Source organism: Marmota marmota, unplaced genomic scaffold, assembly GCF_001458135.2.
Source record: "Marmota marmota marmota unplaced genomic scaffold, marMar, whole genome shotgun sequence".
Taxonomy (NCBI): domain Eukaryota; kingdom Metazoa; phylum Chordata; class Mammalia; order Rodentia; family Sciuridae; genus Marmota; species Marmota marmota.
Genome location: NW_025999968.1, coordinates 56118386 through 56142918, shown reverse-complemented (window position 1 = coordinate 56142918; position 24533 = coordinate 56118386). Strand labels below are relative to the sequence as shown.

Here is a 24533-nt window from a genome sequence, read left to right as displayed (position 1 = left end):
TCTTTTTTTTTTTTTTTTTGGTATTGGGGATCAAACTCAGGGGCACTCTATCACTAAGCTATCTCCCCAGCCCTCTTTATTTTAAGACAGGGTCTCCCTAAATTGCCCACATTGGCCTTGACTTGAGGTCCTCCTGCCTCAGCCTGAGTGGCTGGGAGTACAGGTGTGTACACCATGCCCAGCCTCAGGTGCTTCTTTGTGGAGTAAGTGTACCCCTCCCACCACTCACCCTACCTTTGTCTTACTGTGCCGCTGAGCCTTCTTTCTGCTCCACACAGCTGCAACTGCTGCTATCAGCTGAACCCCAAGGGGGGCAGTCAAGGGATTTAAGAAGTCCAAAATCTTCTGTCTTATGGTCTAGAAAATAGAAAAAAAAAAAATGATTGCAGAAAAATATCAGGGCTCTCATGTAAGATACATTTGGCCACCACCTACTGTAAGCACAGAGAGCAGGACCTGTCACATTAGTGTCCCAATACCATCCTGAGACACTTCATGGCTGGGTGGATCCCAGGAAGACGAAGGTCAGGAGTCCCCCTCCAAGAAGTTGGGTGTGTGATGGGGGTGTGCCTCCCACGCAGGCTCAATGCATGGCCAGGGTGGAGGGCACAGTCAGCTGCTGAGCCAGTTAAGCTGAGGTGATCAGAGTCTCAGGAAATGATGTCTATGGCCCCCAGCTGTGAGCAGAGTGCCATCTTATTTTTATTTTTTATGTTGCTAGGGATGGAATCCAGGGCCCTGCACATGTTAGGCAAGGGCTTCACCATTGAGCCATACCCCATCCCTGGATGAGTCTTGAAGAAGTCATGCAAAACTTCCAGAGACAGGGAGAGGAACCCAGGAGGCCCGGCCAGTGCTTTGCACCTAGGAACCTTGGCCTGAGCTGGCCTCCTGCAGCTGGGGCTGGCTTATGGCCATGTGGAAGCTGACTTTCCATTTCTAGAAATAAGAACTATTTAACCAATGTATTATTAAAACAGTTTAAAATACACTGTCCTGGCTCTGGACGTCACTCAGCTCCCTCCCTTTGGTCCTTGTGGATTTTCTGCTCCCCAGCTGTCTGTTTCTTGTTTTGCAGACTCAGAGTTCCCAGGCCTGAAATGCTTGCTGCTCCACTCTCGCTAACTCCTCCTGCCTGGAGTCTCTGCTCAGCCTCTGCCTGGTAACTTCAGACCAAGTCCAGTTCCTGTTACACGCTGTCACAGCAGCCTGTCTCTCCTTGAAGGGCTTCCCCTCATCATTGGTCCTTGTCTCTGCCACAAGGGCAGGGGCCTCGTGTCTCCTCCACATGCATAACAGGGCCTGGCACACGTCAGCAGGCACAGGAATGATTGCTGGGTGCTGTGAACTTACTGCCCTATTTATTTCACATCAGACACAACTTAGCCTGGCACAGAGGTGTCCTCTCCATTGTAGAAGGTTTCTTCTCTAGAGAGATAACTGGGAGTCCCACTCCACTGCCCTGGGGGCTTCGGGGAGGGTGAGAGCGAATGTTCAATAAGCACTCCCCATTACTATCATTAATCTTTCTACCCACGGGACAGAACACTAACCATAACCTTGTCTCACAGATGAAGAAATAGGCTCAGACAGGCCCAGTGCAAAGGGTTTTTTGAAACTTTTTAGGGCAGGTTCCTTGGTAGCTTGAACTACATCAGAATTTCCCTGCAGGGCAGCCTTGTAACCAACAGAACATTCTGGATTCTGTGCTTCATTGCACCTAAATGAAGGAATGCAGGATGGAAGAACCAGAGGGCTGTGTGTAAGGAGAGGCCACGTGTGGCTCCTGGGGCACTGAACTGACAGCAGCTGCAGCAGGCAATTCTGAGCTACTCAACACAGTACCAGAGGTCGTCGTCAGGGGCCAGGACGTGTGCCCGGAAGGAGACGGGAAAACCCAGGGAGATGTTCTGGGTTGTGTGCTGCCAATTTAAAAAGACTCCAAGGTGACCTGATGTGCCATGTTTCAAAGATACTGCTAAGAGCTGAGCACAGAAGGAAGCAGTGTTTTAGCAGAAATTCCCTAGAGGCTCACTGAGTACTTGAATACCCTTGAAGCCGTTCATGCTGCCCTGTTTCATGCATATTCACAAATGAACAAAGTGGAGCTGCCCACTTCCGACTTCCACCTGGGATCTACTGGCTTTATCTGTGTTCACCTTCCTATACATAAGAATTCTTTTGTGGGCCAATACAAGACAAAGTAAGTGATGGCAGAGAAAGGCCTTTCTCACTTTGGTGGTTTTAAAGTAAACAGAAGAGGATCCTTTTGTGGCTCCGAGGAGATCCACAGGTCTCTTTTGAGTCTCCTCCTTTCTGAGAACATTCCAGAGAAGGGCCATGGTGTTCACGATGCGAGGCAGCTCTTCCAAAATGGCATTCCTGGCATTTCTCAAACTGGCAGGATCGCTGGCGGCCGAGGTCTGAGAGTCAGAAGGGAAATTGAGATGAGACTCAGCCCAGCAGTGACGTTTCCCTTTTCCTGGGGCAGTGGTGCCTTGGGGTTGGTGGGCCCCAGGCCTCCTCCAGGCAGTGTGCTTCCCACAACCAGACAACACTTGGCTTCTTTCAAAGAGAGACAGCTGGGAGGCCAGCCCTACAAAGGACACACTCAAATCATTCAACCAAAGCACTGGATGTTGTCTAGGATTTAATCCCAGTGAGGGCCAAAACAGCTACATCGTCTTACCCTCAGATTTCAAGAACACCATGACAGCAAGTAAAAGATGTTTAAAAAAAAAAAAAAAAAACACACATTTATAAATTTAAAATCAATCTTTAAAGCTTTACGCTTTATCCCATATGGTAACTGATGGGACAGCGGGAAAGGGCTGAAGGAGCCCGTGCATGGGGTCCCTAGCCACATCATCTACCTAGCAACACACTACATGTTTGCATGACGTACATGCATGCATTTGCCCACACATTTGTACCACATGCAAGCATTTGCATACATGTTTGTGTCACACACATAATTTGCATACAGATGCATGACTTCATGTGTACATTACTCACGTACATTTAACTTACTTCAAGTAATCATAACATGATGAAGACAAAGCAACATGTGAAAACTGCCTTGAATTTAGGGGAAAAAAATGTACCTTTTTGCTCTGGTTGGGTTGTTCCAAAAGACAAAAATGACTAATGGTTGTCAGACCTTCCAAAAGCGTGAGTGGATAATCCGGAGAAATGTTTTCCTTCTTGGAGGTTGTGCTTTGGTGAAGAAACAAGAACTGGTTTTGAGAATTTTTGAGAATAAGGCCATAAAGGTTTGTAACCCTACATACAAATGCTATGGGCCAGGCTCTATGGGCAGTGACCACACAGACTTCATTTTACCTTGGGACTCCACATCATGTAAGAATGCTTCTCCCTGGGAAAGCCCCGCCTCTATACCCATTAATAATTACCTAGCATAACACACTTGGCAACAAAAAACAGCAATTCTTATACAATGTAAAATTGTTCTCCTTGGTTTCCACTTTTCTTGGGCAATGTATCTTGTCAGAGATCATTGTCTAGATCTTAGTAACCATTCTCTAATGTATACTGAACTAGGGTCATTTTGACCCCCTTCCCTGTTTGCTTGTTGCTATGCCAACCTGGAAAGTCCCGTGGGAGTGGGAAATACCAATGTACCCACTGCATTGTCTCGCTAACTGCCCAATTCAGCTTCTGTACGTATTGCTTGTAGCTATGTCAACCCAGATGTAGTTTTTGCCTTTAAATATCCTAAAATGCTCAGGCTCGGGGCTGTTCCTTGCAGAGACAGTCATGGGTCCTGCAGGGGGCAGTCACCAGCCAGCTGGCTAAGTAAAGACTCTTCAATTTGGATAAAACTGGGACTTGAGGGCTGGGTGGCTTGTGGCAGAGCAATTGCCTCGAATGCATGAGGCATTGGGTTCAATCCTCAGCTCCACAAAAAAGTAAGTAAATAAATAAAGATATTGTGTCCATCTACAAATAAAAAATTATAAAAAAACTCCAAATAAACCAAAAAACCAGTACTTGGTGTATTTTCTGAGCGACCTGCCCCACAACAAACAAAGCAGCCAGAGAGCTCTCACAACGAAAGACCATCATAGGAATGATATGCGTTTTTGGTGCTATTTTATATTCAGTTATTGGGGAAATGGTTTAAGGTGTCTTAGGGTTTCTGTGAAGACGACTCATATTTTTATTTCTGTTTTGCAAAAATGACAGTAAATGACTTGCTGGCAGCACTGAGCTAGCCTGGGAAGCTGTGGGGAATTAAAGGATCTGAACATTCAGTTCCTTGCTATCCCTCTTGACAACACTAAAGGGGTTTGGATTAGGCTGTCTTATGCTCCAACTGGCATCCACAGCAAATTGTCTATTACAGAATCGTCATCAGAGCAGTAAGAGGCCTCAGAGTTAAACGTACCTTATGGAGAGCTTCACGGACTCGCTTTCATATTGCTTGACCAGCTCGTCCAAATTTTTGCAAATCTGGACAACAAAGGGTGTCACGGTCCATCCCAGGGACTTTCCAAAGTAAGGCAAGGAATGTGTGACCAGGCTCACCCAGGCAGGGTGCATGCCGTAGCCATAGGCGGGCTGCAGGCCTCTCACCACGGCTGAGACCAGCAGGCCCTGGGAGGTGAGGGGGTGCGGCTGCACATACTGCATGGCGCCGATGGCCTGCTGGAAGTTCAGGGCCCTCTGCCACTCCCTGGATAGGGTCGGCTGGCTTTCGGCCTCCTCCTGGCCCTGGCCCAGATGGTGCTCCAGGACGATGAGTGCTTGCAGGAGCTTAAGCAGCTCGATCTGCAGCGGGTGTTCGCTCCAGATCTGGTCCTGCCCCAGGTTGATGAGACTTTCCTCAAAGACACTGTCCTCTAGCAGGGCCCTGCCCCGGTCGGTGGCCAGGCCATAGCGCTTCTGGCTGGTGTACATGGACGCTGACAGTGAGAGCAGGACGAACTCCTGGACCTTGCACCTCTGCAGGAGGGTGTGGATGAAGTCCACGTTCTTCCCTTCTGAGGACTTGGCCACTGAGACCAGCTGTGTCATTATTCTAATCAGAACCTCAACGCTTTTGACCTGCACGTCCCGGTTGCCGAGGATGTCTCGGTGGGAGACCTTCAAGTAGCAGGGGTAGTAGGAGCGCAGGAAGCTCAGGCAGAGGTAGGTGAGGAGCTCGATCAGCAGAGAGTGGGGGCACACGTTGGGGGCCTGGGTCTGGAGCTTTCCGTAGAAACTCTGGCCAATGAGGGCCTCCTGGTGGCGTGCGAGTAGGTTGGAGATGAGGTTGAGGTGCGCTGTGGAGCTGGTGTCCATGCTGGTCTTGGACACAGCCTCGATAAACTCCTTTGGATTGGTTTTGAGCACGGCCTCCAACACAGAGAAGGCGTACAGAACCCGCCGGGAGTCATAGGGCTGCAGGTAGAGCAGGATGTGCTTAAACAAGGCCTGCAGTGTCTCCTGCCTCTCCCTCTGCTGCTTCAGCAGCCGAGATGTGGTGAGGGCCTGCAGCTCTAAGTTGGCCTCCTCGTCACTGGAGAAGGACTCTGAGGCCTGGGTCTTGTCCGAGTCTGCCCGCACCAGGCTCAATTTGGCACTGGACTTGAAGCTCTCTGGCTGGAAGGCTGCCGGCAAGGCTGAGCGCTTGGGGTACACCCTGCCCCCCATGGGGATGGGGGCACAGCAGTTCTCCTCATGGCTCAGCTCCTGCGGGTCGTGGGAGGGGGATGAGAAGGTGGATGTGTTCTCGCTGTCCGTGTGGCCAGAGCTTGTATCTGCCGATTCTGTGTGCTCACTGCTGTCTGGGGCACCAGGGCCCATCCTGTCCGGAAGGTCCACGTAGTAGGGCAGGTCTTCATCACTCAGCTCACTTCTGGGAGGGCACTTCTCTGGTTCTTTCTCCACTTCAGCCCAGATGGCTTCTCGATCAACGGTGGTGAACTGGCTCAGGGGGAGCTGTTCCTCAGAGGCTTCCTGAAGCTCAGGTGCCCCACCTGTCTCTTTGAAGGAGGGTTTCTTTCTGATAAACCAGCGATGCAAGTCCTCTGGGAATCACAAAGTGACAAATGACTTTAGAACATAAGAGTCAGCAATGATAAACTTGCCCTGGGGCAGTTTTTGTCTTAAAATCAGAAAGGTAAAATTTTTTTTTTTTTTTTTTTTGACCAAGGATTGAACCCAGCCAGGGGCCCTTAACTACTGGGCCACATCCCCAGTCCTTTTTTATATTTTATTTAGAGACAGGGTCTTGCTAAGTTGCTGAGGGCCTTATTAAGATGCTGAGGCTGGCCTTGAACTCGTGGCCCTCCTGCCTCAGCCTCCCAGCCACTGGGATTATAGGTGTGCGACACCCAGCAGAAAGATCAACATTAATAAAGTCCCCCCATCAAATATACCACCAAAATCTAGACTGCATTATGGACAACCCACAGACAAAGGAAAGCAGGCAGTTTTTTTTTTGTTTTGTTTTTAAGTTCAAAGATGGGACAATTTAGTTACATCACCATAATAAATTTCAGTTATCACAACTTTTGGGGGAAGGCAATCTGAAAAAAATACTATGATTTTGTCCCAGGAAGTCCCTTTCCAGAAATGTATCCTACAGAAATATTAGCAAAGCTATGAGGATAAGGGTGTTCCATGAAATGTCTTGTGTGAAGATACGCTGGACTGCAAGCTGAAGACCCACAGAGAGGGGCTCACTGAACAGATCGGGTACATGCACGCAACAGACCACTGTTCCCAGTCAGGTACAGTGGCACACACCTGTAATTCCAGTAGCTCGAGGCCAGCCTCAGCAACCTAGCAAGGCCCTCAGCAACTGAGCAAGACCCTGTCCCAAAAAATAAAAGGGGGAGCTATGGTTGTGGCTCAGTGGTAGAGCACTTGCCTGGCCTGTGTAAGGCACTGGGTTTGATTCTCAGCACCGCATATAAATAAATGAATAAAATTAAGTTCTGTCAACATCTAAAAAAAATTTTTTTTAAATAAATAAAAGATAAAAAGGGATGGGGATGTGGCTCAGTGGTTGAGCATCCTTGGATTCACTCCCCAGTACTAAAAGAAAAAAGAAAAACAACACATTCCCCCTTTTAATTAAAATATTTTTCAGGGCTAGGGATTGATGCAGGCCCTTGCACATGGTAGGCAAGCACTCTAACACTGAGCTTCATCCCTAGCCCCTAAAATATTCATTTACATGTGCTCAGAGGAGCAATGTGTAGGCCACATAGAGGGAGAATCAAGATGCAGAATACTCTGTGCAAGAGCCTTAGTTGTAAATGGATCTTTTATTTTTATTTATTTATATGTGGTGCTGATGATTGAACCCAGGGCCTCACACAACCCCAGCCCTGCAAACATTTTTATTAAACAGAATTCAACATATCTGTGCCTTGAACACTAAGCAAGACTAAGAAAGGAGGAAGGATGAGATAGAAATCCGTGAGCCAGTGGAAGTACATAGTAATATTCTAAAAATAGATTTCTACAGGATTATGTAGGTAAGATTGGGGTGGGCAGTGCACTCCTGGTTTCTTTCTTTTTAAATAAAAAAATTAGGATTTTTATTGAATTCTTCAAATTACTACTCAACTTTTTTTTTTTTTTTAAAGTTGTAGATGGACACAGTATCTCTACTTTGTTTATATTTATTTGGTGCTAAGGATTGAACCCAGTGCCTCACACATGCTAGGCAAGCGCTCTGCCACTGAGCCACAACCCACTCATTGGTAGGAGTTTTTAATCAACCATTAATAATTGACCAAAAAAAGAGATATTTTGTAACACATCACAGGCACGTGGAAAAGAACCCTGCTTTTTGTAGAGGACTTGAATCTGAATAAAATCATGTGTTTTTCAATAAATCTCCACTGGGTTTTCTGGTAATTTTATAAAAATAACCCCATCAGTGTCCATGAAAAATGTGCTGGCTGGACAGACTGACTTTCTTTCAGTTTACCCATGACTGCACTCGTCTCGCTATCTGGAATTAACACCACAGTTGGCAAGGGCTCCATGGGTTTATCATTGAAGACCACCTGCCTCCCAGGTGCGCGTCGCTCTCCTCTGGAGCTCAGTAGTTGAACTTCACGACGGCCTTCCCATAGAAAAACTCTTCCTCTGCATTTGCAAACATTTAAATTTGTCCTTCTGGTTGCTCCATCTCTCTTTGGAATTGTTTTTTCCTGCTTCCACAAATGTCTTACTAATCAGAAGTATGAGGAGCACTTCCCACGTGGCTTCTTAGTTTTGTGTGTGACTCTGCTCGTTCTTTCTGAAACTGCCGGTGTATGAGCAGAGCCATCTGAGGAGGGACATTAATGAATCTTCTGCTTAGGAGAAAGCCTGCAGGCTTGGTGGTATCCTTTAAAAGCTTGTCCAGCTGATCAACCAGGCTCTTTTCACAGTTCTTCTCACAGAAGCTTAGAACTAACCCTTTAATTTGTTCAGTACACTGAGTACCCTTTCTTTCAGTTAAATTTAAAAAGGCTATGAAACCAAAAATTTCACCACTATCCACATCATCATCGCTGTTTTCTGAAGTATTTGTTTGCTAATCACTCTCCCAATATGGCTTTGCTCAATGAAAAGACCTGTTAGCTCTGCAGTGTTCATAGGAGCCTTTAGGAAAAGCTGCTGCAGTAACTTCTGAATTCCGTCATAATCATTATCTGTGAGGGAATAAGCTTCAAATTCTGTATTCACTTCCTTGACAACAACCTCATCGTCTTCGTCCTCATCCTTGATTTCATCTTCCCCTTTCTCCTTGTCCGGTTTGGCCTGGGACGATCTGTACTTCTTGTTTCTTCCAGGGAAAGAAAAGACAGAGCAAAGATGTCCAGTTGGATCAGGAGGCAGCAGACCATTCAGGCCCCTGCAGCTGGTTGGCAGAAGACAGAGCAAGGAAGCACGAGGCCATGCTGGGAGACTTGCAAAACCCAAACAAGTGTTGAGCCAGAACTTTTCTCTTAAAAAGACAAACACTAAAAAATGGAGTGGACATGAATTGTAGCCAAACTTTTAAGAAGATGCTTAGTTCATACTTTCAGTTTTCCTTTCTTAGACTGTGGAATGATCATAAATGTCTCCTGTTTGAGAAGGCATCCAGCTTTCCTTTCAAAAGGAAAACCAGAGCTTACAGGTTCAGGCAAAGACCGTGCAGGGACAGGAGGCCACCTCCATGTCGCTCACTCAGGGGAGGGGCTTGTCCTCCCTGAGAAGCATCCCTGGACCAACGGACCCCACAACCAGTGAGCTCCACAAACTGACTCAGGGCTCCAAGCCATCCTTAGAACATTGCAAAGTCTGAATCACAACAAATGAGCAGGTAATATTAGTTACACTGCATGAAGCACCAACCATTGTAGTTTAACGAACTGGCTAGGTTTCTAAAGATTTCTTTTCTTTCCTTATTCCTACTTATATTCTTTTAAATTTGTGTTAAAATGTTTCTGGGGAAAAAAATAATGTTTCTGAGCCAGGCTCAGTGGCACACGCCTGTGATCCCTGTGACTTGGCAGTCTGAGGCAGGACGATTTCAAGTTTGAAGCCAGCCCTGGCAACGCATTGAAACCCTGTCTCAAAATAAAAAGTAAAAATAAAAAAGGGCTTGGGATGTAGCTCAGTAGTACCGTGCTTACCTAGCCCTGGGTTCAATCCTCACTACTACAAAAACAAAGAAGAAAAAGAAGACACCTCTAAGATGCCTCCGTAAATTCTGGGTACAACAAGGTGTATTAGGTCTGCCTTTCTGACATCTGATCAACAGAACTCAACAGCTGCAAGCACCTTAAGAGAACAGTCAGGAAAAAACCCATTTACCTTGTAGTTAAAGGTTCACAATAAGACGCTTTCATGGATACAGTATACCTGACCAGGTTATACTTGGACACTTTCTGGAGGCCACCGAACTATCCTGCCCCCAGAAGCTGGTGGCAGATCTGGCCGAAGTGCTACCTAGTATGCGTACACCTCACCTGGTGCCCGGATGCACAGCCGTGAGTTGGCCAAACAGTGCAAGTGTAGCTCTGGAGGCACCTGATACGGATCAGCTGGGTGGTAACTGTAGGCAGATAGGGTGTGGCTGGAGAAGATGGATCACGGCGGTGGGCATGCCTTTGGGGTGTATATTTTGTCTGTGGTGCAGGGAGCTCTGACTCTCTCTCTGCTTCCTAATTGCCATGTCTTGAGCTGCTTTCCATCTGCACACCTTTCCACCATGATGCCCTGCCTTACCTGAGGCCCAGAGAAATGGAGCCAGCAATCTATGGACTGAGACTTTTGAAACTGTGAGCTCCAAGTAACCTTTTCCTCCTCTAGAATTGTTCTTGTCAGGTCTTTTGGTCACAGCAATAAAAAAGCCAACTAAAACATCCACTAACTAGTAAGTAGTTTTAAGTTCTAGTCCCATGGTCTTAAACTGTCAAAGTCCCCATAAGTTTATAAGGTATTTTCACACTACCTGAATCTAGCAAAACCGTCAAGTGGGTCTAAGTCCCTAAACTGTGACAACAGGCAGCCAAGCCCCTCCCTCCTGTTCCCAGGACCCTGCACAGCCCACTCACCAGCTGAGTTCTCCTGCTTGAGGCAGTGGATGGAGGTCCTCTGGGTTTTGGGCTGGAGCAGCAGCAGGAGCACAGGCTCAAGGATCCGTGCCACGTCCCCCAGGGACAGTGCACGCACCAGCCAGCCCTGGGCCGCTGCACTAATGGCACCATCCGTGCAGGCCAGGCTGTCCAGTACGACGAACAAGGACCTGCAGGCAGAGGTGACACCACCAAGTCCACATCCTGCTGCCCTGCCTGCCAGTCCTGGTGTGCACACTGGGCACTCACTGTCAGCAACAGGGACACCCACCCCAGGAAGCTTCAGCAAGCTGGTCACAGACCAGGCAAAGGAGGACAAGGTGGTGCAACCTCCATTTCCTGTTAGAATGATGGGGGGAGCTCCTAATGCTCTGAAGCCCAAGCCTCACCCCAGTGCTGTGTGCCAGCCTCACAGCCACCACCTCAGAGACAGTGGGGCACTTGAAGAAAGCAAAGTGTAGCAGAATGTGCCTGCAATAAAACTCACACCTGAAGGCGGTCGGCAGCACCACTGCACGCACAGTGTGGAGAGCGTCCCAGGCGAGGTCTGGACTCTCCGCACCGCCCCAGAAAGTCCTCCCATGGGGGTCAGTTGGAAAAGCTCCACTGGTGACTGAGGCACGCTGAGCTTCCCCATTCCTCCCCATATCAAGAAAATTCTTCACTGTGCTCACATTTCCAGCTAATTTCCCTCAGAGGACCATGGGCGCCATGGCAGGGCCGGCTCACATGCAGGGGTTCAGTTTTCAGCTTCACCCGCCCTCCATCCCCAGCCCTGCATGCAGACCAGGAGCCTCCTAGTCTCCGTGGCACCCACCACCTCACCTATCGAAGGAGCGGTTGTGGGACGTCACTCGGCTGCCTTGGATCTCTCTCGTCAGGTGCCAGATCACAGAAAACCTGAACAGAGCTTCCAACCTTGTTCCCTTGGTCAGAAAAGAAAGGGTGAGGAGCTTGGTGGTATAAACGGATGCTGTTCTCAGCCACGGTGAATCTCGTCTCAATAACAAGTGAGTGCCCTGTTTCCTTCAAGGGACTGTGTTTTCATGCGGGACTTGGCCAGTGGCAGAAGAGAAAACTGGCCTCCTCCCTCTTTTCCTGCTGTGTACTGAGCGCACATTCTAGACTCTCCCTGAGCGGGGTCCGGGTCACTTCTGAGAACAGTGGTCCAAGGACTAAGCAGAGTGCTGCTTCCTCATGCCCTGGGGAAGTGCCAGGCCCAGGGCCTTAAGGAACAAGGCTGCACATCAACACTTAACAAGTTCTGAAAGGACAACACATTCCGCAGCTGCCTCTTTTTGCCAACAGCCCAGAAGCCCTCAAGCCCTGCTAGGCAGCTGGTGCAGATCTCCTAGTGGCCTTCACATAGGAGGACACAAATCACACTGTCAGAACTCTAAAGCGGGTGGCTCGAGATCCCAGAGATCCTCCAGGCCCCAGCTCTGCTCTTGAGCTGGAAAGCCTTTGCTGGGGGTATATGAGTCTGCCTCGGGCAAGTAGAGCAGGGCGGCACAGCAGGGGGGTGGTGGCAGGTTGGGTTGAAGGCTCACCTTATCGGGGTCAAGGAGGGCGTGGCAGATGATATCCTCGCAGATGTTGGCTGTTGGGGCCAGGCAGTGCAGCCGGTAGAATAGCTCCACACAGGTGATGTGATGCTCCCGGGTCTCTTTGTTGAGCTGATTCCAAAGCACACGAGCCACCCTCTGGGACAAAGAAAAGGTGGCAGAGACTGCGTGAACACAGGCAACACCGGCCCCTTTCCACCAGCCCATGCCCAGCCCAACATGCTGGCTTTCACCTATGTTTGCTGAGTGTTCTAGAATCCTTAACACCCAGATGCACATTACCAACACAAAACAAAGCCAGCACCCACCAGGAGTCCTGCAGCAACAGGGAGCATTATTGGTTAAATTTGGAGGTTTCTGACTGGCTAAAAGCACTGAAGCTCTTATCTAGACATAAATGTCATGTTCAGGAAGGGAACTGACCAGAGGCGGATCTGAAGTATTGGAGCTTCTCAGTAAACACACACCAAGACTCAGCTTGTGTCAGCACGTGGCCAGCCAAAAACATGCCCTCTAGGGAGCCCAGTGTCTTCAAAGAGGCTATTAGGATGGCCCAGTCTGCAGCTGAACACAGAGTACACCACCCTTGTGGGCAGGCTCCAACCAGTCCCATGCAGCACTGGTGAAGAGTCACAGCTTGCCAGTGCTAACTGACGAACATGTCCATCCCTTCTCTGCCCAGGAGCCTGCTTCAGTGTCATCAGTACCCAAATCGCATCCCTAATCCATCTGTTCATCTCCCTAGTCCTGATCTCTTTTTAAACACAGGGGTCTGCAAGCAGCTGCAGCCCTTCCCAAGTCCTAAGGACAACAAGTAGAGTTGCCTGACCCAGCGAGGCTGGGTCCCCACTCACAGGAGGGAGTTCTTTCAGGTCATGAAAACAGTTTAGATTTCAGACTGCTCTAGCCTAGGCACACTTTAGATCACATAACATTTTTTTGGTTCATTTGTTTCTATTTGACAAAGCTCTTCCTAGCACGAATCAATAAATTAACTACTGACTAATTTGAGCCCCTAACCATTACTTTCTTATTTTTTTCTCTAGGGGAAAGTAATTTCCAATGATCAAATTACAATTAAACTTTGAAGACTTTCTAACTAAGCAAAGGAATCCCATCCCCTCCTTCTAGCCCTTATGGCAAATGCACATATAAAAGATTTCTTCGGGGCTGGGGATGTGGCTCAGGTGGTGGCGCGCTCGCCTGGCATGCGTGAGGCCCGGGTTCGATCCTCAGCACCACATACAAACAAAGATGTTGTGTCCGCCGAAAACTGAAAAATAAATATTAAAAAATTCTCTCTCTCTCTCCCCCTCCCTCTTTCTTTAAAAAAATGAAAAAAGATTTCTTCTGGAAGATTTAAAAATATTTATTTTTGAACAAAGATGAAAACAAATACTTAATAATTAGCATACATGTTTAAAAATAAACTTCAAGGAAATCAAACTTTTGTGTAACAATCTAACCCAAATATGTATAAAATAGAAATCTCACTATATTAGTTCCTGAAAATTTTGAGGGGAAATTTTTAAAATTCCCCTAGTACTGGGGAATTAAGCTCAGGGGTACTCTACCACTGAGCTACATCCCCAGCCCTTTTTGTTCCTTTTTCTTTTTTTAAACATTTTTTTAATGTATGTTTTTTTAGTTGTAGATGAACACACAGTATCTTTATTTATTTTTATGTGGTGCTAAGGATCAAACTCAGTGCCTCATGCATGCCAAGCAAGCGCTTTACCCCTGAGCTACAGCTTCAGCCCCTTTTTTGTTTAATTAAATTTTGGGACAGGGTCTTGCTAAATTTCTGAGGCCAGTCTTGAACTTGCAATCCTCCTGCCTCAGCCTCCTAAGCTCTACCACGCCTGGCAAAGGGGAAGTATCACCTTGAAATAGAAAAGTGTAGGAAACAATGTAACAATGATCTTGTTTGAGTCTCTCTTACTGATTAGTATAAAGAAGAAGCAACACAGGCCCAGGATCCTCATTTATTCCAAGGAGATGATCCAGTGGGAGTGGGGCAGGTGCTCATAAAGGGGCTGGGAAAGGTGTGGTCTTTCACCCCAGGAGCCCTGGATGGTGGTGGTGAGCTGAACCGCCAAGAGTCAGTGGGGCAGACTGTCCCTGTCCTCCCTGCTGTCCCAGGTAAGGAGCTGCCCTCTTCCTCCAGAGTGGTGTCTTCTCAGTGGGGGTGCACTGGTGTGGATGCCCAGCCGTACACAGTAGCATCCCACAATGTCCACTTGAGGACATAACAGACCCACCATTCTTGTGGGTGCCTGGGTCATGCCCTAGTGCTGTGTGGCTACAGTGCCTGGCACCAGTTTGAAGTCCCTGATGGTGAAGCATGGACAGGAGCAGTCAAGGAAAGAGCAAATAGGCATGGGCGAGGGGCCAGGCCCTAGCAGCCAGAGACCAGCAGTGGGTTGGGAGGAGAGGCCCCAACTCGCAGATATGGAAGATTAGAAGTCTGGGAGGAGCTTCTTTTTGTCTGCCTGTCTTATCTCTTTTTCTTCTTCTCTTTTTTTGCAGTGCTGGGGATTGACTAGGGTCTTTTTTTTTTTTTTTTTTTGTACCAGGAATTGAAGCCAGGGGCACTTAACCACCACCCACATCCCCATCCTTTTTTTATATTTTATTAGATTCAGGTTCTCACTAAGTTGCTGAGGCTGGCTTTGAACTCATGATCCTCCTTTTTTCTTCCCTGTGCTTGCAGGGTAATTATATCGAACTTTCTGATCCAGGCAGGCAGGAACAAGGAAACACTTGCCCAGTAACAGCTGCTTACAGTAGTGCTGGTCCTCGCTCCAAGTTCAATAGATTCAAGATAGACACTGTGACTCTACTTTGGTAAAAGGGAAAGGAGGATGTGGTGTCCAAGTCAAAGAACAAGTGCACACTGGCTCCCCAAAGGCCTGACACTGTGGACAGAGCCCTGCCTCTGAACCAAAGATGAGCCAGAAAAGCAGTTCACAGAGCCCTAGGGATTGTCTCCCTAAAGACACTACCACTAACTAGTGAAGAACAACACTGGGATTATGGGATTATGCTAAGGGCATTCAAGAAATGGAGGAACAGTTATTCAAGAAAATCTTTATCTTGGTAGAAGCAACAAGAGCCTATGGCACTTGAGCGGATGGGTTCCTTCTCTACCTCCTACCCAGCTCAGCCTGATAGAAACTTGACTATCCACTCCTGGTGGGTGTGACCAAGACAAAGGGGTGCCCTCTTGCTTTGGCTCCCTGACAAGGGCTTCTGCATCTCCCAGGGACAGGCAGGTCGCCACCATGTCGTCTTCCCACTCCTTTGCTTAGCAGAGGGCTACTCCAAGTGGGGGCAGAGGAGGGGTCCCAGCACCCTGCCTCCATCCAGCCCCAATTCATTGACAGAGGCTCCTCCCGGGCACTGCAGGCCAAGCTGCTCTCACTGTAGCTTGCCCAATACAGAGCCAGAAACCATGCCAGGAGCTTGGGATACAGACAGACAAGGTAGTCTCGGGTCTCAGCAAACCTCTGGGTGCCCCTGGAGTTGCGGCACCTTACCCTGGGCAGTCACTGTGTTCTTAGGGAGGACCCTAGGTGAATGATTCAGAGAGACGCCCGCTCACCCCTCACCACCCTCTTCCTAGTGGGAAGTACCTGATAAAAGTCTGTTTTCTCTGCGATGATTTTCAATATCCCTGGGGCAATGGGAGGCAATGTTACCATCTGTAGCTTGCCAAAGAATGGGTTGTGCCCAGAGCTTTTGTAGCGTTTCATCTTGTCTTCAATGACAAGCGCGAGGGACTGGGAATGGTTTATCACTTCCAGCAGGGTGGAGATGGCCACGTTCTGGAGGTAGCAATCACTCACACAGCAGCAGATGGTCATGAGGGATTTCAGCCACGATGGGAAGCTGGAATCGCTGGCTCCTGAAAGGAAGGCAGCCAGAGAGGACAGAAACAAGCAGATCCAGGTGAGATTGGCTTCTAATCCACAAATTTTATGGCATCCTGGGTCCGGCAGTAACCGGAGAGTCACCTGGACAGCAGTGTGCCAACCTGGGGGTGTGACGCTTACGCTTACTTGGAAATAGGGCCTGTACAGATGTAACCAAGTTAAGACGAGGTCATCAAGGTGTCCTTTATAGAGGAAGAGGCCAAGTGAGGAGACACGAGGAGATCGCCAGGTGAGGGTAGCAGCAGAGACTGGAGAGAGGCAGCCACTAGCCCAGAGGGCCAAGGTTGCTCTGGGAAGATGCAAGGCAGGTTCAACCCAGAATCTCAGGGAGCATGGCCCAGGGAACACCTTGACTTTGGACCTCTGGCCTCTTGGGGACTATGAAACAGTAAGTTTCTATTATTGATGTCACCCAGCTGTGGCCCTTTGTTATAGTGCCCATGCAAGCCATACATAAATCTCTAACAATGGGTATCATGATACTATCTGCTTACTATGACTGGGCACGGTTAATGTGATGGATCTTTTGATGGGCTATTCCAGACACTCAAATTTTAAAAACATAGACCCAGCCCTTATCAACTTGCTATATAATGACACACAAACTAAAAATGTATACAACTTCAATCCCCAGCATCAGACAAACATAAAACTATATACACCTGATTACGAAATAAGGAGGGAAACAACTGTGGCCGATATAGGCTAAGCATCACTTATCCAAAAGGTCTGGGACCAGAAGTGCTTCAGGTTTTAATATTTATTTTATTTTATTTTTTTTAGTTTTCGGCGGACACAACATCTCCGTTCGTATGTGGTGCTGAGAATCGAACCCGGGCCGCACGCATGCCAAGTCGAGCGTGCTACCGCTTGAGCCACATCCCCAGCCCATCAGGTTTTAGATTTTTAGGATTTCTGGAATATTTGCATAGCCTTAACTGATCGAGCATCACTAATCCAAAATGCTTCAAAATCATGTGTCAGTCTCAAAAAAATTTGGATCTCGGGTTGGGATGCCCCAGCACAGTCCCTTCTTGGCTGACACACTTTTAGCTGGTCTGTAAGCATCAGCCACCTCAGTTACAGCGTCCTCAACATCAGGCTCCCTGCCTCCCTCTCACCTGGAAGCTGGAAGAGAGTTTCACAGAGCTGCTCCGTCTCCTCCTCAGACAGGTAGACAGGGAAGGTGGCGCAGTCCAGCAGCAGGTGGCAGGCGGCGGCAAAGGCCTCCCTGCAGTCCTCCTTGGAGCCCTCCAGGTGGATGACCACCTGGTCAACATCCCATTCTCCTCCTGTTTTTCTGCCAGGGCTACTGGGCAAGGATGACGGCGATTCTGAACTTTTTGTCTTGAATGGAGACCCACGTACGGTGAATAGGTCTGAAAGCATCTGCTTAAACTGGGGCACAGTGAGGGGCTTGGGCTCCCATGAGTTCTTCCTGCCCGCGTCGTCACCCACCGTGCTCTGGGGCCCGCCCTTTGCCCTCTGCCCTGCAGGCTCTTCAGACTTGCTTTCTTCCCCAGACGTGGTCAGTGGTACTGTAAAGATGTTCCTGCTGGCAAAGTTGGCAATCAGCTCCTGGATGCAAAGGAACGTCCTCTGCATGCTCCCACCCTTCTTCCAAATGTCATCTCTTTCAGGAGAAACTCGAGGGACCCTCAGGTGCTCAGAAAGCTCTGGGGATGAGGCACTGAGCCCGATTCCGCTGTCCTCAGATTTCAGTGGGGGAAAGGAAGCATCTTCATCCACCGGAACCACTGCCTTTGTTTCCACAGTGATTTCGCCTTTTACTGGACTCTGCAAAAGATGAAAAACACGTTGTATTGTGAGCATCACTTAAGACCACCTGTGGTGGTCAGTGAATCAAGTGTCAGACGAATCAGACAAACGGTGAATGTGTTTCAAACCTCTTTTTCCAAAACATAACTCCCTGCAACAAGAGAGTCCCCTGTAAAAGTGTGTAATAAGAGGGCAGGGGAGGGCAGGGGAGGAGATGACAGCCCCAGGGGAGGAACAAGCACGCTCAGCAGGCCGGCCAGCCTTGGAGTCTACTTTGTCTTATTTATTGAGACTCTTCAGTGTTCAAAACAGTTGTTTAAAAATTGTTTCTAACTGGGCTGGGGATATAGCTCAGTTGGTAAAGTGTCTGCCTTGCATGCACAAGGCCCTGGGTTCAATCCCCAGCACCACCAAAACAAAAGAAAAATTATTTTGACAAATTTAAAAATACGAATAGGAAAATGAGTTGATGGCAAAATAAAGGCACAAAGAAATAAAGCAAAGAGGAAGCTGGCACAGAGCAGCTCCTCCAAAACACACACGCAGGTTGACAATCACTAATCTGAAATGCTCCAAAATCCAAACTCTATAAGCACTGACACAAAGCTGGAAATGCAAAACTTCAAATCTGATCTCACATGACGGGTCACAGTCAAAATGAAGGGGCACTAAAAATACTGTCTGAGGTGTATATACAACATAAAAGAATTCTATGTTCTGACTTGGGTCCCATCCCCATGATATCTCATTGTGTATATGCAAATATTACAAAATCTAAAACACATCTGGTTCCAAGCATTTTGGATAAGGATACTCAACCTGTCCATGTCACACATGAACACACACATACAGTGACGACACTTCACACATTAAACACTTTTCTCTTTTCCTATACTATTATTTAGACATTATAGTCAACGTGAAATTCCTTAGCATTTACCCCACTGTGCTTTCAGGAAGAATGAGACGGGGAATGTGGTTTTACAAGTGTGTTGTTATTCATATCTGTAAACTAGAAATGATTAATGTTCTAGTTTGGATCTGGAATGTCCTCCCAAAGGCTCCTGTGTTGAACAACGAAGGCCTGATCCCCAGGCGGCAGTAGAATCTTCAGGAGATGGGAAAAAGCAGGTCACTGGGGCGGGCCACTGCAAGGGTCTAGCCTGTCTCCAGTCTGCCTGTCCGTCTCTCCTTCTCTGCTTCCTGGTTTCCATGGGGTGAGCAGCTCTTGCCCTTGCTCCCACCAGGATGCTCTGTCTCACCACAGGCTCAGACACAATGCAGCTAAGTGACTGTGGGCTGAAGACCGAGGACTGTGAGCCCCATGAGTCTCCTTCTCCAAGCTGGCTCGCTCAGTGGTTTTGTCAAGCAGACAGACACTTAAGCTTTGTACCTTGGATCTTATTTCAGGACATTTTTTCTAACAGCTAGAACAGCCAGAGGAAAAAAGAACACAAATTCTAAGTCTGTAATTAATCTATAATCTGAGACTGAATGTCTATTGATCACTCATTTGCCACCAAACCATAATCAATACCTGCGACACTTTCTCTGAACACCTCAATTTTTAGTCTGTTTGCACCCATCTGCCGTTGCTCTGAACTGGTTTCAAATCTCCAAATAAAGAAGGAAATAAAAATAATTCAAAGAACATGGGTATCAAACATTTGAGATTATCACTGTTTGTCTTTTTGGAAGACATGTCAACATCTCTCACAGATTAAGAGGCTGTACGTGCTTTTCAATCACAACCTGTTGTCAAAAATTCATCCTTCAGAGACACTGGCGCCTGAGCACAGTTGTGGAAGGAGGCTGCCTGTGAAATTGCTTTGAACAGAGAAAAACTAGAAAGAACCCAAATGATCTATCAGGAGGAAGACAGTTTTTTTAAGTACTCATGTCCCCCAAATATTGTCTAAGTGAAAACCAAAGAAAGTCACAAGTGTGTGCCGTGGGTTGGACCGTGAACCTCAATCCTAGCCCCGAGTGCCCTGGAATGTGACCTTATTTGAAAACAGGGTCTTTGCAGATGATCAAGTGAGAATGGAGTGAGAATTAGGATAGGTGCTACTCCAACAGGACTTCGGTCCTCATAAAATGGGGAAATCTGGACACAGAGATATATGCATTCAGGGAGAGTCCCAAGAACATGAAGACAGATGTTTCAATGAACCAAGAACACCCAGGACTTCCAGCACTCCAGCAGAAACTGGGAAAGGCCTGCACAGTCTCCTTCTGTGGCGCACTCAGGAAAAGCCAACCCTGTGGACACCTTAATACTGCTCTCCAGCCTCCAGAACTGTGAAAAAATTTCTGTTGTTTAAACCACCCAGTCTTAGGAACTTTGTTACAGCAGCCCTACAAAGCAATCCATATGGTTGCTTGCCTTTTATTTATTTATTTTTTAATTTTTTTTTTAGTTATACATGGATACAATATCTTCATTTTGTTTATTTTTATGTGGTGCTGAGGATCAAACCCAGTGCCTCACATGTGAGGCAAGTGCTCTGCCACTGAGCCACAACCCCAGCCCAAGAGCTTGCCTTTTAAGTAACCCAAATCACATGCATCCACAGTTACCCATCTAAAGATCTGAAGCCGGCTACATGCAGGCACTGAGTGTAGCTGCGCAGTATTAGCTATATCTTGCCATTAACCACAGCTATGTAGCATGGGAGGGGTGAGATGAAGGGAGGTTAGTAACACTGAAACCTTTCAAAGTGTTCACGTGTTTCACAAGCTTACTTGATGTGTTACCTGTACACCTTCTCATCCATAATCCTGCCCAGACCAACCCTCATTACCTCCCACTTCCCAGACACGAGAGCCAGCTCACTCCCCAGGCACCTACCGAGTTTCCACTTGTGGGCTCTGTATCTAGATAGGAAGGTGGCATCTGGACTTTGCTGAGCACCTTGAAACATGTCTTCAAGGCGTGCGTGAGCTCAGGTAAGCTTAAGGCTTCTACCTCCTCAGCAAGAGGCTGCACCAGGTAGCCGAGCACCTGAGGAAGGTACTGGGTCTGCACCTCTGAGTACAGCTCCTGTGGAATAAAAGCACCATTCATACACACGTTCCCAGTTTCCCACCCAGAAAAATAATGCACCTCAAAATGTCACTTTAGACAATTCTGGGTTCAAGAGCATAAACTTCACATTAATTCTCAAACCAGAAGACAAAATAATGCTTCCTTTTGCTCTAGACAAGTCAAGAATGTCTTTCTCTCCTGTCAAGTGGCTTTTTACAAGACCTAAGGAAAAAATAAAATTGCCATGTGAATTTCTATATTTCTATATTAAGAAAGTTAATGTTCTTCAAAAAGATTGGCCAATTGCACAATTTTTTTTTTTTTTTTTTGTCCTGGATTGAACCCAGGGGTGCTTAACCACTAAGCCACATCCCCAGACCTTTTTATTTTTTATTTTGAGAAAAAAGTCTTGTTAAGTTACTGAGATGGCCTTGAACTTATGATCCTTTTGACTCAGCCTCCTGAGTTGCTGGGATTACAGGCATGAGCCACCAAGCTTGGCTCAAGTGCACAATTTTAACTAGGAAGTATAATTGCTTTCACACCTAAGTAACTGTAATATCAGTTCATCCCATCATCTGGTTTATATAACTTTAGTTTTGCCCACTTTCAACTGGCCAAATGTTATAATACCTTTCAAATGAGATATTCAAAATATAAAAGGGCATAGCTCAGTAGTACAGCATGTGCTTAGCATGCATGAGGTCCTGGGTTTGATCTGCAGTACCCTCAAAAAAGGAAGAAAGGAAAAAAAAAGAGAGATTACATCCAGACACACACTTCATAGCCAAACAAACATAAAGATCTGTGTGTGTGTGTGTGTGTGTGTGTGTGTGTGTATTTAGGTAAAGCTGCTTTTCAGTACTTTTAGGTTTATAAAATAGGCTCCCAGCACTAATAAGAGCATGAGCTGTCTGTCCACAGCAAGCACCTACCAAGGGAATAACATCCAGAAGGAACACGAGGAGGGTGCAGAGCTCCGAGACCGTGGGGGCAGGGCTGACGCCTTTTCCAATAGCGTTACTCTGCTTCACCGGTCTACATTATTTAAAAGAAAGAAAATCAGATTCATCTTACATCCTACAGTAATTTCAAGCATCTTATGATTTATAGTAATGCATCCATTTCAAACCTAATGAAAGACAGCTTTGATAGTTCTAACACCTAAGCTATGGTGACCAACTCAGAGAAGGGTCAGCAAGTGCCCTGAATCTGTCTCCCAACTCGGTTCCTTTGGTTTGAACTCCACTGGTGCAAATGTGGGTGGTTCCATGACTGTGTGGGATTCCACACCCAGCAGACCTCAGAGCTTTCATCGTGCACATCCAAGGCCCCCGACCCCAAACCAAAGGCAGGTTCTGAGGAAACAGGCCTGGGCCAGAGACCGTGCAGGCCATGAGACACCTCCTCCCTAGCGGACAGTCAGGAGCTCATCAGCAAGAGCTGCTTAGAATTCTTCCATGTCACAGAGAAGTGTAACTCCTAAACCCGAAGCTCTCCAAGTACTGCTGACATGGTGCCACGGGTGGGAACCAACCCACAGTCAGCTGCTTAGCTGATCCAAATTCAACACTTTTTATTCAGCAGGTAACTGGGTAAATGGTAAATGGTTAAAAAGTACCATCAACCTGGTGAATCCCTGAATTCCACAAATGTGGATCCAACCAACCACAGATGGAAAAAAACCCAAACAAATATGCATCTATACTGAACAGGTACAATTTTTTTTCCTGTTTATTATTCTCTAAACAATGTAACCATTCACAATGACAACTTTTCACAGCACTGACATCATATGGAGCATTGTCAGGTCATCTAGAGATGATTTAGCATATACCGGAAGATGTGCATAGGCCATAAGCAACTACTGTATTTCATCTCAGAGACCAGAGCATCCAGACCTGGGCATCTGCAGGGGATCCTGGGAGCAATTCCCGAGGACACCAAGGGACGAATTGATATGTTGGTTCTCAAAACATAGTAACCTGGGATGCATCTAGCTGTCACAGTACTACTCGACCTGAGTTAGTGTGTTTTCTTGTAAAGCAACGCTAGTTATCTTGGAGCTCACCCTAGAAGGAGAATTCCTGCAGAGAGCTGTAGCCTATGCTGCACCTCGGGGATTCTGCTTCTAGGGGTCTACTGGAAAGACAGTGTGCACCTACACAGACAGGGTGAACGTTCCCCACGGTACTACTCACACGACTTAAGAGTGAAACTGGGCCACCAGCATGAGCTGCTACGGCGCCTCAGACACACAAACTGGATGAATGCGTTAAGATACAGCTGTAGAGTGCTAACCCCCAAGGAGCACCTTACAGGAGGGTGCGTACCACCTGGCATCACTCAGGTAGCGTGCAGCAGATGACACAGACTGTCACTCACGGACACACACTTGCTGTAACAGTACACACCAGCATCATGGGAAAGACACCAAGTGCAGGATGGGGACCAACCTGGGATGAAAGGAGGAAGCGCGGGCAGGTGGGCATTAGCTCTATCTGGGGAGCAACGTTTAAACAAGCATCTTGGGGTGGAGTTCAGTGGAAGGGCCTCCCCAGCCAGGCAGGAGCCTGGGTTTAATCGCCAGTACCACAAATAAAACAAACAGCCCAGGGGCTGGTAGTATGGTAGAATGCCTGCCTAGCACTAAGGTCCTGGTACCACAGTACCATAGACAAGTTTTTAAAAATTCAACAAAAAATAGCCGGGTTTGGTGAAGCACACCTGTAATCCCAGTGGCTTGGGACGGGAGGCAGGAGGATCACAAGTTCAAAGCCAGTCTCAGCAAAAGTGAGGTGCTAAGCAACGCAGTGAGACCCTGTCTCTAAATAAAATACAAAATAGGGCTGAGGATGTGGCACAGTGGTCTGAGTTCAATCCCCGGTACCCCTCCCCACCCAAAAATAGACTGGGATATGGATCAGGGGTACAGTACTCGCCTGGCATGAGCAAGACCCTGGGTTCTATCCTTTGGGATGAAGTTAAAATAAATAAATAGCCCCAGGTGACCAAAGCAAGCTTCAAGCTCAGTACCACCTGGCCTTGCTGTTGCCTGTGGGTCCAGTGACAAATGACTCAGGACAGGATAAGCCTATCTGGGCCTGGTGCTTGGGGAGGAGAAGAGCTTCACTGCAGCAGTTGGGAAGTCAGATGCCCAAGGCAGGCACAGCTGGGTTCTAGTTGTGGCTGCCACTGAGGAGTGGTTCAATGCCAGATGAGATTCTTCATGTCACTGGGCTCTAGCTTTCTCATGTCAAAATCATGATGACAAAGTGCCTGTTTCTCTTGAGGATGCTCCAAAGCACTGAAGTGAGGCTATCTAGCCACCAGACATGCCTAGCACACTGTTTATGTGGAAAGCTTCTGTTACAGCTGGGCATGTGAATAGGGAGAGGTCCAAGCATCACAGCAAAGATTAAAAAAAAAAAAAGAAAGACAGTTCTACCACAGACCTCAAGGGACAAAACAGAGTTGAAAAGACTGCATTCCTCCTCCTGAAAGGCAATGACCTGGGAGAGCTCTCTGGGGAGCCTGCTGTCCCTGCTTGTCCCAAGCACAATTCTGAGGTCATGCAATTCACCCACAGATTAAAAGTAACAGCAAAGCTGATTACAGTAGCTTAAAACATTACTGCTTTTATCTGACCCGA

The 24533-nt window shown here is 47.4% G+C and overlaps 1 protein-coding gene and 1 pseudogene across 5 annotated transcripts in view; both read right to left on the bottom strand.

Moving 5' to 3' along the window:
- Dop1b (DOP1 leucine zipper like protein B) overlaps positions 1-24533 on the bottom strand; it is a 99992-nt gene that overhangs the window by 34012 nt on the left and 41447 nt on the right. For all 5 annotated transcript variants that reach the window (XR_007347758.1, XR_007347757.1, XM_048803651.1 and 2 more), the window contains exons 12-22: positions 21817-21919; positions 20705-20896; positions 17196-17871; positions 15775-16046; positions 12125-12277; positions 11400-11500; positions 10554-10744; positions 4409-6032; positions 3105-3216; positions 2235-2423; positions 235-357 (exon numbers count right to left, since the gene is read on the bottom strand). Coding sequence is in view for 3 of the 5 variants with exons in the window: in XM_048803651.1 (XP_048659608.1) it covers positions 235-357; positions 2235-2423; positions 3105-3216; positions 4409-6032; positions 10554-10744; positions 11400-11500; positions 12125-12277; positions 15775-16046; positions 17196-17871; positions 20705-20896; positions 21817-21919 (3736 nt within the window). In the remaining 2 variants the exon portion in view is untranslated. The remainder of the gene's footprint in view (positions 1-234; positions 358-2234; positions 2424-3104; positions 3217-4408; positions 6033-10553; positions 10745-11399; positions 11501-12124; positions 12278-15774; positions 16047-17195; positions 17872-20704; positions 20897-21816; positions 21920-24533) is intronic.
- On the bottom strand, positions 7041-10399 carry LOC125617005 (annotated as a pseudogene).